At 40.8% G+C, this 18,413-nt stretch overlaps 1 protein-coding gene across 1 annotated transcript in view; it reads left to right on the top strand.

Moving 5' to 3' along the window:
* The window catches only part of stmn2b (stathmin 2b), a 33,625-nt gene extending 28,892 nt beyond the window's left edge, over positions 1-4,733 (top strand). Inside the window, exon 5 of the mRNA XM_069915410.1 lies at positions 3,932-4,733. Within this exon, the coding sequence (XP_069771511.1) occupies positions 3,932-3,991 (60 nt within the window). The 3' untranslated portion in view covers positions 3,992-4,733. The remainder of the gene's footprint in view (positions 1-3,931) is intronic.
* Positions 4,734-18,413: the final 13,680 nt, after the last annotated feature.

Here is an 18,413-nt window from a genome sequence, read left to right as displayed (position 1 = left end):
AAGTGCTGGATTTTCTTAAAAGCATTAATATTGATAAGTACCCGGAGGTGGACGCGCTCTATCCCAGGCTGCTGTGAGAAGTGATTGCAGGGGAGATGCTGGAGGATTAGAGAATGGCAAATGTAGTCCCCTTGTTTAAAATTAAAAAAAGGTAATAGGAAAAATCCTGGGAATTATGGACTAATCAGTGGTGAGCAAACTATTGGAGAAGATTCTTAAGAACAGGATCTATGAGCATTAGGAGAAGTACAGTCTACTCAAGGATAGTCAGGATGGCTTTGTGAAGGGAAGGTGTGCCTCATGAGCCTAATTGAGGGTTTTGAGTAAGTAACAAAAGAAATTGATGAGGGTAGGGCAGTAAATGTGTCTACGTGGATTTTAGTAAGGCATTTCACAAGGCTCTCCTATGAGAGACTCAAAGTCTTGAGGGAAGGGATCCATGGACCTTGGCTGTGTGGATAAAAAAAAGTGGCTAGTCAGTGGAGGTCAGTGACTAGTGGAATACCTCAAAGTTCTGTTCTAGGACCTCTGGTGTTTGTGATTTTTATAAATGACTTGGGTGAAGAAGTGGAAGGATGGGTCAATAAGTTTGTGGATGGCACAAAGGTTGGAGGAGTTGTGAATGGAGCTGAAGGCTATTGAAGGTTACAAAAGGATTTAGACAGGATGCTGAGTTGGGGAAGAAAGTGGTAGATGGAGTTCAATCCAGATAAGTGTGAGGGGATACATTTTGGAAGGACAAACCAGAAGGCTGAGAATAGGGTTAATGGTCAGTTACTTCAGAGCGTGGATGAACAGGGGGACTTTGATGTCCAAATCCATACATCCCTCAAGGTCACCCCACAGGTTTATAAGATAGTGAAGAAGGTTTATGGAATGCTGGGCTTCATTAATAGGGGGATTGAGTTCAAGAGTAGAGAGGATGTGGAAGCTATGGAGAGACTACAGAGGAGATCTACCAGGATGTTGCCTGAATTGGAAAGTACATCTTATGAGGCAAGGTTAGCAGAGCTGGGACTTTTTTTCTTTGAACCGCAGAAGGATGAGAGAAGACTTGGAGGTCTACAAGATTATGAATGACATAGATAGGGTGGACAGCCAGCACCTGTTTCCCAGGGTAGGAATAGCAAGCACCAGTGGACATGAGTACAAAGTGAAGGGAGAGAGGTTTAGGGGAGGCATCAGGGGGAAGTTTTTTTTGCACATAGATTTGTGATGGTGGTGGAGGATGAAAACATTTGGGGCATTTAAGAGACTCCTAAACAGGCACATGGATGGAATAAAAAAAAATAGAGGGCTATGGGGTAAGGAGGGCTTAGTACTTTTTTAAGAAATATGGGTCGGCACAATATTGAGGCCTGACGGACCTGTACTGTGCTGAAGTGTTCTATGTTCTAATCTGACGAAACAGCGTTCTCTGGTCCTCTGTGCAAAAACATGCAGACATACACACAATATTCATGCAGGATAAGTATTACATTTATAAAAATGCATAAATGAATATTGTTTTGTACACATGAAAGTCTCAGATGTTTAGAGTGAGCATTTCCTTTAGGCATTCAGCATTCTTACTGCCCATGGGAAGAAGCTGTTGCTCAGCCTGGTCGTGCTGGCTATGGTACTCCTGTATCTCTTCCCTGACAAGAGCAGCTGAAATCTGCTGTGTGCAGGGTAGAAAGGATCCTCAATAATTTTGTGCACCCCTCTCAGAGGATGATACCAGTAGAACATGTCGATGGTGGAGTAGGATGATTCCATTGATCCTCTTTGCCACTTGTGGTCCTGTGGATTGTCCTCCCATCCAATTTTCTTCAGCAATCATACCATAGAGTGATGCAGTCGGCCAGGACGCTCTCGATAGAGCTTCTAAAGAAGATCGGCATAATGATGGCTAGTAGCCTTGCCTGCTTCAGTCTTCTCAAGAAGTGTAGTCACTGCTGCACTTTCATGACAAGTGAGGAGATGTTGAGTGTCCACAATAAGTCACTAGTTAAGTGAACTCCAAGCATCTTGGTGCTTTCCATTCTATCTATTACAGAGTTGTTGATGTGTAGTGGGGGGTGGTCGTTCCTGGTCCTCCTGAAGTCCACGATCATCTCCTCCTTGTCAATGTCAAAACTCGGGTGGTTAATCTCCTACCATTTCATGAGATTTTCCACCTCTTCTCTGTAGTGTGACTCATTGTTGCTGATGAAGCCAACTGCTGCTGTGTCATCTGCAAACTTGATGACCCTATTGGTGCTGGATCTGCCGATGCAGTCATGGGTCAGTAAAAGTGAACATAAATGGGGTGAGGACACACCCCTGAGGTGCATCTGTGCTCAGCATGTCGATGCTCGATATTCTACTACCGACTTGGACAGACTGTGGTCATTCCATTAGGAAGTCTAGGATCCAGTTACAGAGAGGGATGTTGAGTCCCATCGAGGACAGCTTCTTCACCAGCCTCTGGGGAATGATCATGTGAAACACTGAGCTGGTCTATAATACAACAGTATTTTAGCCATGTCACAGATATCAATTTTCAAAATAATTGGACTCTGAAATATTTCCCAATATTTTGTTAAGCGAGTTAGATTAAACAATCAATTAGAAGAAGCAGGCCAATCCGGGGAATAATTAAATGCAAATATGAACCACACAGCCATAAATTAACTGCTATTAATTCATAAAACCTTAGTTGTGTAAACTATTCAGGGGGAATTAGAAGAGAGAAATCTGCAGGGATTTTGCTATGGAATCATAGCAAAGCGAGTGTGCAAGTGAGAGTTGTTATTCAATTAATTGGCTACAGTAAATCACTCTTACAGCAGGTGAGCCAGCAGAAAAACCAGAGGCATGTGTGACTGAATAGACTCCAGAGAAGAAATGCATAGACTGAATTGGCCAAAAGATTTCGATGATGCAAAGAAAATTATTTTTCATTTATGAATGATTTAATCCAATTCAACCCATATTTCAATAGGCAATTGTCACTTTTTAAAAAAAACGCAAAGTATATCCTTTACATTATGACCATAGACCATCAGATCTCTTTATGCACTTGGGGAGGCCCTTTCATAGGGGAGGGGGGGAAAAAACCCACAAGGCACAAACCTTCCTAAAAACAAATCTTGTCCTTGAAAGTGGAAGGCATGAAGTGACCAGAAAGTGGCCAAACCTTGTAGTGATAATACATCCCTTTTCTTTACATTCTGTATTAAATTCAAAGGCACATTTGATTTAATGCAATGGCTTCAATGAGGAACAGATGATTGTTGGATATGTATATAAACTGAAAAGATAATGAATGGTGGGTCCTGCTAACACTGCCTGCATTCTATTGCTGTATTACTCAGTTGGGATCAAGGATGTTAGTCTCTGAAATAAGCTGATTCTGCCTCTTAATGAAGTAAGATAAATTCATCATAAAACACTACTTGTAGATGTATGTCTTCACCTTGATGGGCAGCAAAAGTATATTGTATTTGCGGAGATTAAACCTGATAAATTCTTCAAAACATTTTCAATATTCTCCTTTTATCAACGTTATTCACCAGAGCATGTGACGTAAATGACACCAAGAGTTTCATGTTATTGGCTTGAAATATTTCTCTTTCCACTCAAACTGCTCAGATTAGCTGAATATTCCAACTATTTCCATGTTATTTTGGATTTCCAGCATCACCGATCATTTAGTTTTGCACATTGAATTGAGATTAATCATGGAGCCATGTTGTGATAGAGTGAAGAAGAATGTTGTGACCTACCATCAGTTCTAAACTGACAACATCATGAATGAAATCATTAATGTGAACCGATATTTCCACAAGACTTGAATATGCTGAAATTGTTAATTGGAATTGCTTTATTCATTCATTCTTTGCTTCAGATGATTTCTTCATAGGAAATAAGTAATAACTTTTTCAAATGCATTTCATTTTGCTCACAGGAGAGGCATGCCACAGAGGTCCGCAGGAACAAGGAACTTCGGGAAGAAATTTCCGGCTGAAAGCTACAGCCTGATGCATTTCACCATCCTGAATCAAGCCTTCTGCCCACATATTCTGGATAGTGATACATTAATATGGGAATCATGAGACATGGTTTAAGGAAGTTAATAAATCAATTACTATAATCAAAATTTTAGTTTAAAATTATACAAAGAAAAATGTGAACCAATCAATTTGCAAAAGGATTTGCTTGATGTGGAAACACAACTTGGGTCTTGTTTTGTAATTACCAACTTTCTTGTTGATGATCTGAGTATGCATTATGAAGCAGTTTCAAACCTTACTGCATCCTGCTTCACATCCTTTATGTTGTCTCCTTCCACTGATTTGACATTGCTAGATCAGCGTTTTGGAAGCTCTGTACTCATCAGTATATAGAGGGAGAAAGCCTGAGAATATCAAGGTCAGATAGTCAATGGTGCTAGTGACTTTTGAGTCAACGTCCTCCCAGAACTCTCAGTTCTATTTTCCACAACTCACACTGGCCTTGACCTTTCACTCTCAAAAAACATAGTCTGTTTTTCTCTTTGTTCAAATCCCCTGAATCTATGAGCAGGGCTTTGTACTGGTCTTTTTGAGGAAAGGGGGAATTGTGCCAAGTACGGCCACTGAGCACCCAAGATCTACAAATTTGTTCCAGCTGTTAAAGTTATTACCTAGAAGGATGCTGCCTGCTTATTCTAATCTTCATTAGTGGTATTTTCATGTATGTCATTGTGTGCAAGCTGTGATAATAAAGAATGGAGTTCTGTGAACTGTAAAATGTTCAGTCTGTTCATTGCTTTATTCTCCTGAACACTGACTCTCTTCAGAAAACACTAACAGACATATAAATCATTTTATACAAATCTGTTCTTCAATGGGTATCAGTGAGGCACATCTTAATGGCTTAGCTAGCAGATAATATGGGCACCAGGGTACTAGAAAGAAGAATAGGCCTTTAAACTACTAGAGTCCACTCCATCATTCAATCAAATCTTGGCTGTCTATCATTCAACTGTTTTACCTGCTCCTTGATCCGTGTTTTGCCAATATGGTTCATTACTCTATAGTGCAGTACCCTGAGTGCTCCTTCTCTTCAGAAAACAGTGACAGGAACTTAATCATTTCGAAGCACTTTGAATAAAGCACTTCGACCAGGTATCCTCTCAGGCCTCGGGTGAAAGATTATTTGAAATCTGGTAGGGGCACGACTCAGAAGTACATCAATCCATAGCTGCACTGACCACTGAGGGGAGGAAACCCCTGTTGTTCCCATTCTTTGCTGAGCCTGAAAAAGCTGCCAACTCTCAGATGGATTGTGGATCACTGTAACGTCCTCTGAGCTTGATCAGCATGGCAACATGCAAGTGCTGGTTCCCACAAAAACAGTCACTGCTTGGATAAAATATGAAGAAATTAGACCCTCAGGTTTGGAACAGAAAAGAAAAGGGAAAAATGAAGGATATTTTTGAAGTAGTAACCACCTAACTGACCTTCCTTCTTATAGCTCCAATTCTCTGGCATTTTTAAATCTGATTTGGTTTTTACTTTTTTTTAAATATTTTATTTCAAAGTTTGATGCACCAATCACTCAGGAGATTAGAGAAACCAGTAGGTTTTAATTCACTTGAGAACATAGCATATCCCTACAGTTCTGTTGTCCTGTACTGAGTTGCAGGGGGCTGTGGAACAGTTATCTTTATATGAGAGCCTGAGGGGAGGGGCCACAGGTAAAACTGGCCAATAGGAGTGCTTGACCAGGCAATTACATATTAATAGTTTACCATATTCACCTCTTTTTTAATTATTAAAAAAAAGTCCCATGGAGTGAAGTGGAACTTACAAGTTTACAATTTGAAAGTCCTAAGTTCAGCCTACCAAGCAGTCTAGTCTGGTCATTTGCTGGGACCATCGTAGAACTGATTGTGGCTGTGGGGTGCAGCAGTGGGATCCTGGATGGTCTCGGGTGCCTGATTGTACTCATCAGTATTGTGCTGGTGGGTGGGCACCATGCCTGGCATATCCTCGCTTGCCAGAGGCAGGATACCAGAGGTTGGATGCATCATGTGCGTTCAATGGTGAGGAGGGTGTGGGGTGATTAGCAGCAGTCTCCAGGGCCACTGAGGAAGCTGTCCCTGATGGAAACAGTGACCTTGTGTCCATTCAGAAATGCCACTTAGGCATACTGGGGGTTGGCATGGAGGAGGTGGACCCTTTCGACCAATGGGTCAGACTTAGAGTTTCTCACATGCATCCAGAGCAGGACAGACCCTGGGGATGTCAGCCATGCCAGTAGTGTGGTCCCTAGACCTGGTAGAGTGGAGGACCTCAGGGAGAACCTCCTGCCAGCAGGAGACTGGGGAACGGCCTTCCAGACTGCAGCATTTTCCCTCTCCACTTGTCCATTACTCCAGGAGTTGTAACTAGTGGTCCTGCTTGCTGCAATTCCTCTGGCCAACAGGTACTGGCACAGCTCATCATTCATAAAGGAAGGACCCCAGTCACTGTGGGGAAGCCAAATAGAGTGAAGAGGCTGCACAGAGCCTTGGTGACTGTCATGTCTGAGCAGGGGATGGCAAATGGAAAATGGGAGTATTTGTCGATGATGTTAAGGAAGTATATGTTATGGTTAGTGGAGGGCAGGGGTCCTTTAAAGTCAACACTGAGTCCCTCAAAGAGGTAAGGGGCTTAAATAGGTTGCGCCCTGTCTGGCCGATAGGAGTGTGGCTTCCACTCAGCACAGATCTGGCAGTTCTTTGTTCTGGTCCTAATCTCGTTAACGGAGTATAGCAGGTTGGGTGCTTTAACAAGGTGAAAAAAACCTGATGACTCTGGGGTGACAGAGATAATTATGAAGGTTTTGCAGTCGGTCGATCTGGGCATGTCCCGTGGTACAGGGCATCTGGTGGCTCGTTAAGTTTGTCTGGCTGGTACAGGATTCATAGTTAAAGGTGGATAATTCTATTCTCCACCGCAATATTTTTTTGATTTTGCCCTGCTGCTGATTGTTGAACATGAACGTGACTGCGCATTGATCGATCAGCAAAGTGAATCTCTTACTGGCCAGGTAATGGCTCCATTGCTACACTGCCTCGATAATGGCTTGGGCCTCTTTTTTGACCGAGGAGTGTTGAATCTCAGGGACCTGCAGAGGGAGGGATATAGATTTGATAAGAGGGCATGCCTTGTCCTCATAATTGGGGACCCACTGAGCATAATAGGAGAAAAACCCAGGGCCTGGAGGCTGTGTGGAAGGGGAAGCTCCAAGAGTGGTCGCATGTGGTCTGGGTCTGAGTCAATTACTCCATCCTCCATAACACAGCCAAGGATGGCCAGGCAAGTTGTGTGGAACACGCACTTGACCTTGTAATAAGTCAAATTAAGGAGCATGGCTGTCTCGAAAAATCTCTGGAGATTGGCATCATGGTCCTGCAGGTCTTGGCTGCAGATGGTGACATTATCGAGTTATGGGAAAGTGGTCCGCAACTCGTACTGATCCACCATCCGGTCCATCTCCTGCTGGAAGATCGAGATGCCGTTTGTGATGCCAAAGGGAACCCACAGGAAGTGGTAGAAGTGGCTATCTGCCTCAAACACTGTATACTGGCAGTCCTCTGGGCGGATGGGTAGTTGGTGATATGCTGAAGTCACTGTATACAACTTAGATGCCAAGGAGTCATTCTGGCTCACCGACAGTGATGGAGAGGCGCCGCATTGTGTCCTTCCTCCAGCTATCAAACAAGCAACTCGTCACATGGCCTTCTACCTCGATGTCCATAATCGACCTGGCAAGTTGGTGCGGACTGTCCTGTTGGAGGATGATGGAAGCTAGAGTCGTGTCATTGCACATCACTGCAGAAGAAGATGGCAGCATGCAAGATAGTGGTCCCCAGTGTCCAAACAGGGTGTTGACAGCCTCTGCTGCCTACATGTGGCACTGCTAGGTCCTGAATGGTATGCTGTGATTGATTCAAAATTTAAAAAAGCTGTACATCAGGAGAGTGAGGGCAAGGTGGTGGAGATGGTTGCATAGGGAGAAGGTTCACATCAGGAGAGTGAGAGTAAGGTATATAATGAAAGTGATCATGCTTGCATAGCCACTAGCAAGGCCTTTATTATAGCTTCTGTTTGATTAGACTTGGCTGCCAGCAGGGGTCTGGACTGCAGTATGCAAGATCTGTAATGGAGGCTTGCAGCCTCATAGCATGCCTCATGGTGCTGTTTACAACAACTTTAAAGTAAAGAACCTTTTCCTTCATCCATGAGTTGTCTGAACTCACACATGAATACAAGATGAAACATGGTGTCAGAAGTGGAATGAATGAAATTAAACGGAAATGCTTTAAAAGGGGGAAAAAAAATCTAAAGTCAGCCACTGATCAGAAGCTAACAAAGTGAAAAATGGAAGGATTAGATCCACCAGCGAAACTTCAGCTGACAGGTAATGTGGCTGAAAATTGGAACAGATTCAAACAACATTTTGGATTTTATTTAGTGGCAGTCGGAGCTGACAGGAAAAGTGATAAAGTGAAAGTGTCAGTTTCCTTACATGTTGTGAGTAATGAAGCCCTGGAGGTTTACAATAACTTCACATTTGCTGCTGAAGGAGACAAAATGAAACTGAAAAAAATAATGGAACAGTTTGAGGCATACTGCATACCTAAACATAACGTGACATTTGAGAGGCACAGATTTTTTACATGTGTACAGAAAACAGATGTATTGATCAATTATGACTGAATTGAGAAACAGTGATATGTGAATTTGGTGGACTGACCGACTCGCAGATAAAAGACAGACATGTGGTATTCCAGATAATAGTCTAAGGGAAAGATGCTAAGAGAGCAAAATCTAGACCTGGAAAAAGCCAGAGCACACTGTAAAATTGCAAGCAAAAGAGCTGATAAGTAAAACTAGCTGCAACGTGGATGCAGTGAGCAAGAACGGACACAAACCATTTAACAAAAAGCATGCCAAAGTGGAAGAGGTGTGGCTAGCGAACAAAAATGAAAGGGATAATCGATGTGGTACACAACACTTAACTAAAAAGTATCCAGCATATGGTAAAAAATGCTACATGTGCAACAAAAGAAACCATTATTCCCATTGCTGTAGGAACCAAGTGCAACAAAGCAAGGTTCATGCAGTAGATGAAAGAGAGATAGAGGAACTCTATGTTGATGTTGTGACTGAAAACAAGAAAGAAAACAGAGATCGGATATTGAGATTAAAAGTGAATGACATATACATTTCAGTTAAATTGGATACTGGGGCACAAATTAATGTAATATCAGAGATTGATTTTAAGATTAGAACCAGACCAAAGATGTATGGAACAAAAGTGAAGGTGACAGGATATTCAGGTACCAATATACCAGTGTAAGGAGAATGCATGCACGGTCAAAGTGAAACACAAGGACAAAGAGCACATGCTAGCATTCATCGTGGTACCAAAGGATGAACAGGCCATACAAGGTTTAACAGCCTGTGAGAAACTGAACCTGGTAAAAAGAGTCCTCATTGTGGAAAGCAAAGGAGAGACAGTCCATGATGAACTCATGAAAAAATACAATTACCTATTTCAGGGTCTAGGCTGTCTTCCAGAAGAACACACGATCAAAGTGGATAAACGTGCCACCGATAATACATCCAAGCAGAAAAGTTCCATTTGCACTTCAAAAGCAACTAAAGGCAGAGTTGGACAGGATGGAAACCCTGAACATGATTCAGAGATAGATGAGCCAATATAGTGGGTGAGTTCATTAGGTCGTTGTGGACAAAAATAATGGAAAGCTTAGAACTTACTTGGATCCAAGAGACCTAAACAGAGCAATAAAGAGAGAACACTAAGTTTCCGATGATTGAAGGAATTATGTCAGTTTGCAAATGCAAAGTTTTTCAGCAAGTGAGATAGATTATCAGGATTTTGGCAGTTAAAATTTGATGAACCAAATTCACGACTGTGGACGTTCAATAGTCCATTTGTTACCATTCGGAATTGCCACAGCTCCTGAAATGTATCACAAAACTATCCATATGGTCTATGATCACCTGGACAGAGCTGATACCTCAATGGATAACATCATAGTATGAGAATGGAGCATGATGAGAGACTAAGGAAAGTGCTGGAAGCAACAAGGAAAGCAAACCTGAAGATGAATAGAATGAAATGCCAGCTCAGAGTGACAGAACTAACATCTGTAGGAAATATTATTTGGCAGTGAGGGCATCAGACCAGATCCCAGAAAGGTGACTGCCATTGGGAACAAGCCCAGGCCATAAATGCAAAAAGGACGTACAGAGGTTTAATGAAATGGTCAACTACGTGGGTAAATTTATATGCAACCTCTCAGAAAAGATGTCTCCATTGAGAAGACGAACAGAAAAGAACATTGAATGGGAGTGGGATCATGACCACGAAAAGTCATGGAGGGAACTAAAGAAACTTCTCACAGAGGAATCAGGTCTGAGGGTTTACAACCCAGCGAGACCCATCAATATATAATCAGACACATCACATCATGGGCTCGGTAAAGTTCTTCTGCAAAAATATGATGACTGGCTGTACATCAGGAGAGTGAGGGCAAGGTGGTGGAGATGGTTGCATAGGGAGAAGGTTCACATCAGGAGAGTGAGAGTAAGGTATATAATGATAGTGATCATGCTTGCATAGCCACTAGCAAGGCCTTTATTATAGCTTCTGTTTGATTAGACTTGGCTGCCAGCAGGGGTCTGGACTGCAGTATGCAAGATCTGTAATGGAGGCTTGCAGCCTCATAGCATGCCTCATGGTGCTGTTTACAACAACTTTAAAGTAAAGAACCTTTTCCTTCATCCATGAGTTGTCTGAACTCACACATGAATACAAGATGAAACATGGTGTCAGAAGTGGAATGAATGAAATTAAACGGAAATGCTTTAAAAGGGGGAAAAAAAATCTAAAGTCAGCAACTGATCAGAAGCTAACAAAGTGAAAAATGGAAGGATTAGATCCACCAGCGAAACTTCAGCTGACAGGTAATGTGGCTGAAAATTGGAACAGATTCAAACAACATTTTGGATTTTATTTAGTGGCAGTCGGAGCTGACAGGAAAAGTGATAAAGTGAAAGTGTCAGTTTCCTTACATGTTGTGGGTAATGAAGTCCTGGAGGTTTACAATAACTTCACATTTGCTGCTGAAGGAGACAAAATGAAACTGAAAAAAATAATGGAACAGTTTGAGGCATACTGCATACCTAAACATAACGTGACATTTGAGAGGCACAGATTTTTTTACATGTGTACACACATGAGCATCACACTCAATGAAAGACACGGAGACGCGATACACTCAAATTAAAAAGGAGCTGCTCAGTGTCACATACACCTGTGAAAGATTTCATCAGTTTGTGTCAGGACAAGCAATCAGTGTAGAAACTGACCATAAGGCCTTGATTGCATTGTTCCAAAAGCCATTAAATGAATGTCCACTTAAAATACAAAGAATGATTAGGCTGCAACACTATACACTGAATGTAGTGTACACTCTGGGTAAGCTAAAGTACACAGCAGACACGTTGTCTAGAGCTGTTGACACGAGAGAGCCCACAAACACCAAATTGGATGAAGATATGAATGCCTTCGAAGACATGATCACAAGTGCACTGCCAATATCAGATGAAAAAATGGAGCTCAAAGTCAGATACAAACAAAGATGAAACACAAACAACTGAGGAAAAAAAAAACATCTTGGATGGATGGCCCAACATAAAGCAGACGTTGCAGGTGTCGGGCAGAACTATCAATGGTTGAAGGCATCATCTACAAAGGAAATAAAATCCTTATCCCAAAGAGTCTGAGAAAAGAGATGCTAAAAAGGATCCATGGAGGATATCTGGGAATCAAAAAGTGTAAGAAAAGAGCACGAGAGGTGATGTACTGGCCAAGAATCAACAATGATATAACAAATGAAGTCTCAAACTGTACACTATGCCAGAAATATGAAGCAACCAGTCCTGGAAAACCATTAAAGCCACATCCAGCACTATACAAACTTTACCAGAAGGTAGGTGCTGACCTATTTGAATGTCAAGGGAAGGACTATCTTGTAGTCACAGACTATTACTCCCTGTATCCAGAGATGTGTAAACTGAACATCACTATTACAGATGCTGTAATAACAGGTATGAAAGCCATATTCTCCAGACATGCCATAGCAAGTGAGGTCTTCACAGACAATGGACCCCAGTTTTGCAATTCAAAGTTCCGACAGTTTGCCAAAGAGTGGGACACTGTACACACCATGTCACGTCTGCATTTTCCACAGTCCAATGGTCTAGTGGAAAAATCGGTACAAACAGTGAAAAAGACTGATGAACAAGGCAAAAGACAGTGGAACGGACTTCTACCAGAGCATGCTAGTGTACCGCACAACGCCACTCGAATGTGATATGTCACCAGCGCAGCTCCTTATGGGACATAGGCTAAGATCAAATCTACCCATTCAGGAAAACCTCCTAAAAACAAAAGAGGGGGAAAATGTGAGGAAATTCAAAGAACAACAGAAAGAAAAGCAAAAGTATTACTTTAACAGAGGAACAAAAAACTTACCATAACTCAACACTGTTGACCAAGTAAGGCTAAAAGACAAAACAAACTTATGGACTCAAAAGGGAACTGTCCATAGTGAAGACCAACCAAGATCATACACCATTCAGACAGATGAAGGTGCTGTTCTGTGAAGAAATCATTGAGATCTTCAAATGGGACCAGCCACAGTAGATTGAAAGACGGATACTATTGAACAACCTGAATGCACATCTGAGAAGACGTCATCCGAGGCAACAATTCAAGTTCAAGGATAATAAATCAGGAGATCATCAAGACATGTGAATCCACCCAAGAGACTTATTGTGCAAATTTAAAGACTCCCGTTATAGAATGATGTAGTGCTATCTTATTCGCTCTTCATGTTTTAGTGAATGTAAATATGAACACACACAAGTTTTAAAAATGTGAACAATCTTGATACTAATGAAAATACAAATTCCTGGTGTTAAAGTTAAAATTACAAAGTTATACAAAAAACATGTTGGTTAAAAGTAAGTACTTTTTATTTTAAGGAAGGGAGATGTAATGATAGTGATCATGTTTGCATGGCCACTAGCAAGATCTTGATTATAGTTCCTGCTTGATTAGACTTGGCTGCCAGCAAGGGACTGGCCCAGAGCAGGAGACTGCAGTATGCAAGACCTATAATGGAGGCTTGCAGCCTCATGGCATGCCTCATGGGCTTCTTACAACAACTTTAAAGAACCTTTTCCTTCATCCATGAGTTGTCTAAGAACTCACACATACAAATACAAGATCAAACAAGGTGGTAGAGATGGATGCACGAGAGGGAGCTTCACATCAGGAAAGTGAGAGTAAGATGGTGGGGATGGGTGCATGAGGAGAAGCTGACAGAAAATGGGAGTGAAAATTTTGAATTTTTCAGATAACTGTTTTATAGATAATATGAATTAATAATATATTTATTTTCTGGTGAACTCCAATGTAGCTCAGAAAAAAAAGTCTACTCATCTTGCTCAGTCCCAGAACCACATTTCTCCCAGTTCAACTGAGAAGATCACTAAACAATGATTTAGTTTTGAAAATTATTCTGAGAAGGTTTAGCCTTGCCAAAACCACCTCTGATGTCATGTAAACCTAATCTGGGGTAAAGATTAACATTTTACTTTGCATCCTGACTTTAAAAAAAAGAATTAAATCAATAATCTTATGGAAACTGAAATAACATTAAAAACACACAGATTTGTTGCTTTCATGGGAAAATGATCCAATCCTGATCAGATCATAGCTTGATCCAAAAGATGTGAATGTTTCAGATTAACATCGAATAACCCCTATTTTAATCAGTGTGAGACGCTGTCTTCACTGTATGATGTAGCAGCCTTGCTCTTATTACATCATGCTGTCATCAATTTACTGACAAAATAAAAGGGAAGAAAAATTACAAGCATTTATAAAACACCTTTCACAATCTCTAAAAGCAATTTGTTGGAGCAATTCTGAAGTGCAAACAGTGTCAGGTTGCTAGAAATTTGGCAACCTTTGTACATAGTAAGATACTGGTTGGATCAAACATTTGGAAGACTTCCCTTTGGTCACCAGTGATGAATATCAGAGTATTTATCATTAGTGCCCAAGAAGGTTGGACTCACCTCCTCACACTAAATTTCAGATTTATTGTCAGAGTAAATACATGACATCACATACAACCCTGAGATTCTTTTTCTCGCAGGAGAGGCAGAATTACCACTTATTGGTAGTGCGAAAAATGTACACATGTAAGCAAATGAAGAACTGTAAACAGATAATAAAATGTAAACAAACACTGTTGATTCTATCACCAATGTGTATATGTACAGATTGTAGTGTAGGATGACTGTGATTGGCTGAGAGTGTAGCCACACCTACTGGCAGGTCTTAAAGGATTGCTCCTAGCCAGACCAGGTTATTCTGGACTGGTCGACCTACTTGTGATATGGTCCAGTCTTTTAGTTAATAAAAGCCTTGGTTTGGATCAACAAGTCTTTGGTTCTTTTGACGCACTACAATTTTATCTGTCTAATACAGAGAGAATTGGAGTTTGCTGATCAGCTTGTAGTCAATAAAGGACATCCTAATGAATGCATTTACTGTCCAGGTGTTCTTGGCCTTTGTGTAGAGTCAATGAGATGGCATCCACCATAGACCTGTTGCTATGATCGGTGAACCAGAGGGATCCATATCACTGCTCAAACTGGAGCTGATATGCTCAACATCAACCTTTCAAAACACTTCATCACCATTATTGTAAGTGCTACTGGTCAACAGTCATGAAGGCAGATTACTACACTCTTCTTGGGCACTGGTATGATTGACACTTATTTGAAACAGGTGTGTACCATACCCTGCTAGTGTATGATGTTGAAGATATCCGTGAATACACTGACGTTAGTCAGCACAGATTTTTAATACTCAGCCATGTACTCCATCCAGACCAGATGCTTTCCTCAGATTCACTCTCCTGAAGGCAGCCTGCACATCATCCTCTAATATGGACAGGATGGGATCATCAGGATACATGGGGGTGCGTAGAGGTTGTTCTTCCCTGTTACTCTGGTAAAATCAGGCATAGAAAGCATTGAGTTCCTCTGTGAGTGAAGCTTTGCCATTTACTGAACCAGATTAGGTTTTGTAGCTCATTATGTCATTTAGGCCCTGCCACAGCTGTCAGGTGTCCTTTGTTGTTTCCATTTTCATCCACAATCTCTACTTCTCTTTGAATATTGTTTTTTGTAGGTCATACCTGCTCCTGTTCTGGATCTCTGGACTTAAATGCCTGTGATCTGGTTCTCAGCAGGTACCAGATTTCATTGTTCATCCAATGCTTCTGTTTGGGGAAATCCCTGGATGATTAGACTCCATGTGTTGGAAACTCAAATGCTCAGGAACACAGAACGGCACAGAAACTGATAAACCTAGCCAAGTCCATCATTGTCACTGACCTCCCATCTGCTGAAAACATCTATGAGAGGCACTGCCTCAAGAAGGCACCCTGATCACACTCTCTTCTTGCTGCATCTTCAGGCAGAAGGTGCAGAAGCCTGAAGTCCAGCATCTTTGGGTTGCAGAACTATCTTTATCCAAAAGCTCTCAGGCTCTGGAACCTCCCTATATACTTAAATAAGATCTCCCATACTACTATAACCCTAATACTATCTCAGAACCATCAAAGTCTGTCTGTGCTATTGTAATATCACATTTTTAAATTATTGCAACTGAATATTTACCTAACCTTTTAAGTAAATCATCTAGTTTTCCTCTCATAGTAATTTATACTTATAATTTATGAGTGGATTTTACATGGGAGTAGCTGCAGCAAGCAAGAATTTCAGTGTATCTGTATATTCAGTGTACGATAATACTCTCATTATCGATATCATTGAGAGCTGACATGTTTGTGCACTTATCAATGGTGACCAAAGCTGAGTTTCTGCATCACTATTATTTACCTGCCACCATTTCTCTATAGTTTATGTTAAATGCAGTTTGTGACTGCTAGTTCCAGAATGTGTGGCAGTCTATGGCAAAATTTATTTTACTCAATTCAACCTATTTTTAGTAGGTATATACTTATTTGATTACAGGAAGTCCATGACCATAATAATCACCGTTGGCAATACAACTTAAAGAATGTTATGAAACAATGGTGCTGGCAAATTACTGTAAATATTGTCACAAGAAATCCACAAGTATTTCGTGTTTACAGAAAGTCATTTTCCAATGTATGTACACATACAGTGAATATATTAATATGCTTGAGTTCACAAATAGGTGTCCAAACATATCAAAATGAGGAAAGTGGCAGCTTTGCCTCTCCTCCAAAAAAAATAACGCAGGGTATGCATTGAGTTTGCCATTTTCTATTAATAGAGTACTGTTGCTTGTGTGTAGCACTTTGTTCTCATTGTGGCATGGCAGGTTTCTTGAGTCAGCATTCCAACTCAAGCAGGACAATTATCAGCAGGTTTGCTCTGCACTTTAGGCTAAGATAATGCTTCCAACCATCAGCAAACCAGTTTGTCTTACATAATGCATCACTGAATATTAGTTTCAACCCTCCTGAGTAATTTTCAAATATTTCCAAAGCTTCTTTTCCCTGAAAATAAATTTAAGTGCACAGTGATGGCCCTTCTCTGGTGACGGTATAAATCACTCCAATTCAAAAGGCAGTTTAGTCATCAAATTTCCATTGAATATTCTGAAGTGAGGACTCTCAGTGGTGGAGGATGGAGATTTCAGCACCCAGTACCACCAGGTTCACATATACCATTGGTGTAACTCACTCTTCAAGCCCTACATCAAAAATCAGTGCAATTTCCTCATGAGAAAATAGACCTGGTGATGTTAACACTTTCAAACCCTACATCAAGTCACAGTGGAAAATGTAAAGCCACCCCTTTCTATAAGCCATTGGAGCAGTTTTGCCAGAAGTACTATTATAAAAGAGGACAAGAAACTTTCATTGAAATTTTGGATTAAAAAAAAACATTTAAACAAAGCTGTTCAATGATGTGCCAATAGTTCTCATTCCTTTCTGATGCCCAGCACAAAAGTCAACTTCAACACCTCTGACCAGCTGACTGTTCAGGATGCTGAACAGAGGAAAACAGTGGTCAAGAACCTGATTTCCTTTACTTTACATTGCATCACAGAAGTCAGGAACAAGCCACAGGTAAGATGCCAACATATCCTATTGCCATACTGGGCCGTGGGGTGGAGCACAAATGTGCTGAGCTGAGGGACTGGATGTAGCCCTGTACACCAGTGATGACTGGCATGTGTAACATGCCCCATGCATTCTTATAGGGTTGCCCACTTTGAGCAAAAACTTAAGGATTTTTATTTTACTTAATCTTGATGATTATAATTAATCTGAACATTTAAAATGTTTTAACAGAAAGTATGCAATTTTTATTTTTACATCATTTTAATTTCATAATTGATGATAATTTATCAAAAAATAATCCAGAGAAAAAGTTCAAGCAAAGAAATTAACTGTATTCCTGCATTTCAGGTCAGGAAAGGCATATTCAAATCTGGAAATGCAACAAAAATCACATAGTCATTAAAATGACACAATAAAAAAATAAGTCAAAAAGGAGAAAAATCTCAATCCATGTCCTCTTGTTTGAATCTCCCCTCTCTCAATGGAAAAAGACTGTCCACATTGACTCTATCTGTCCCCCTCAATTTTGAATTCCTCTATCAAATCACCACCACCCACCACTCCCCACCCAGCCCCTCCAAAACTTCCACGCTTCAGGGAATAAAGTCCTAGCCTGCTCAACCTTTCCCTGTAACTCAAACCCTGAAACCCAGGCAACGTTCTTGTAAATCTCCTTTGCACTCTCTCTTTTCTGTTTATATCCTCCCTATAATTTGGCGACCAAAACTCCACACAATATTCCAAATTTGGCCTCACTAATGCCCTATACAACTTCAACATGACATCCCTACTCCTGTATTCACTACTCTGATTTATGAAGGCCAATATACCAAAAGCTTTCTTCACCACCCTATCTACACGTGTCTCCATTTTCAGAGTATTATGTAGCAGAATTCTTAAATCTCTTAGTTCTACTGCTCTCTTCAATTGTCCACCATTTAACATTCATGACCTTTGCTGAATAGTCCTACCAAAATGAGGGACCTCACATTTATCAGTATTAAACTCCATCTGCCATCTTTTAAAAACTCTTCTAATTGGCCTATATCCCATTGCAAGCTTTGAAAACCTTCTTCACTGTCCACAATGCCATCATAGTATCATCCGCATATTTACTAATCCCATTTCTCACCCTATCATCCTGATCATAAATATACATAACAAACAACAATGGACCCAGTAC

Source organism: Narcine bancroftii, chromosome 2, assembly GCF_036971445.1.
Source record: "Narcine bancroftii isolate sNarBan1 chromosome 2, sNarBan1.hap1, whole genome shotgun sequence".
NCBI classification, from domain to species: domain Eukaryota; kingdom Metazoa; phylum Chordata; class Chondrichthyes; order Torpediniformes; family Narcinidae; genus Narcine; species Narcine bancroftii.
This window is presented reverse-complemented; position numbering and strand designations above follow the sequence as displayed.